Source organism: Wasmannia auropunctata, unplaced genomic scaffold (assembly GCF_000956235.1).
Source record: "Wasmannia auropunctata unplaced genomic scaffold, wasmannia.A_1.0 LD320200.1, whole genome shotgun sequence".
Lineage (NCBI taxonomy): Eukaryota > Metazoa > Arthropoda > Insecta > Hymenoptera > Formicidae > Wasmannia > Wasmannia auropunctata.
The window spans coordinates 1-665 of NW_012042690.1; the positions used below are offsets into that span (position 1 = coordinate 1).

The 665-nt window shown below is 35.3% G+C and overlaps 1 protein-coding gene across 1 annotated transcript; it reads left to right on the top strand.

Moving 5' to 3' along the window:
* Positions 1–128: 128 nt before the first annotated feature.
* Positions 129–654, top strand: LOC105460528 (the record flags this gene model as incomplete). Its single annotated transcript, XM_011706976.1, has 2 exons — positions 129–519; positions 613–654. Coding segments are annotated over 2 exons (433 nt in total), but the record flags the coding sequence as incomplete, so codon positions are not given.
* Positions 655–665: the final 11 nt, after the last annotated feature.

Below are 665 nucleotides of genomic sequence, written 5' to 3' on the forward strand. Positions count from 1 at the left end.
GGCTCTCGAGTGATTTCGTTAAAGCAAAGTTATTGCAAGATATAAAACGAGACTCTTCGAATTCAGGTGAGAAAGCACTTTATACTAAAAATAAATTCTTTAACAAAAGAAAAATAATTTGTTATAAGTGTAACAAAGAAGGTCACATTAAAACTGAATGTCCTTTTAATAAACACTATAAAAATAATAAGTTTGTCAAGGACAAGACAGAGAGTGTTATCAATAAATCAAAGGATAAAGCTTTGCTAGTATCGTCCTCATCTGTGTCGTCTTCGTCTGTATCGTCTTCTCCTGTGTCGTCTATGTCGTCTTCACCTTTGTCATCTTCACTTGTATCATGTACAAAATCTTCAGTATCAGAAGATTGGTTTGTAGACTCAGGTGCGACTATACATCTGTCAAATAAGAAGGATTGGTTTCAAGATTACGACGAAAGTACTGGACACAGTGTAGCTGTTGCAAGTGGACAATCGCTCAACGCATGTGGAACTGGAAATGTAATAATCTCTACAAAAAACGGTCCAAAGAAGATTTCAAATGTATTCTACGTTCCTGATTTAAGAACTAATCTTCTTTCTGTGAGTAAGATGATAAAAAATGGTCATGTTGTAGTTTTCAACTCAACAGGTTGCCAGGTCTATGATGCTGAGGATTGTACAGTCAAG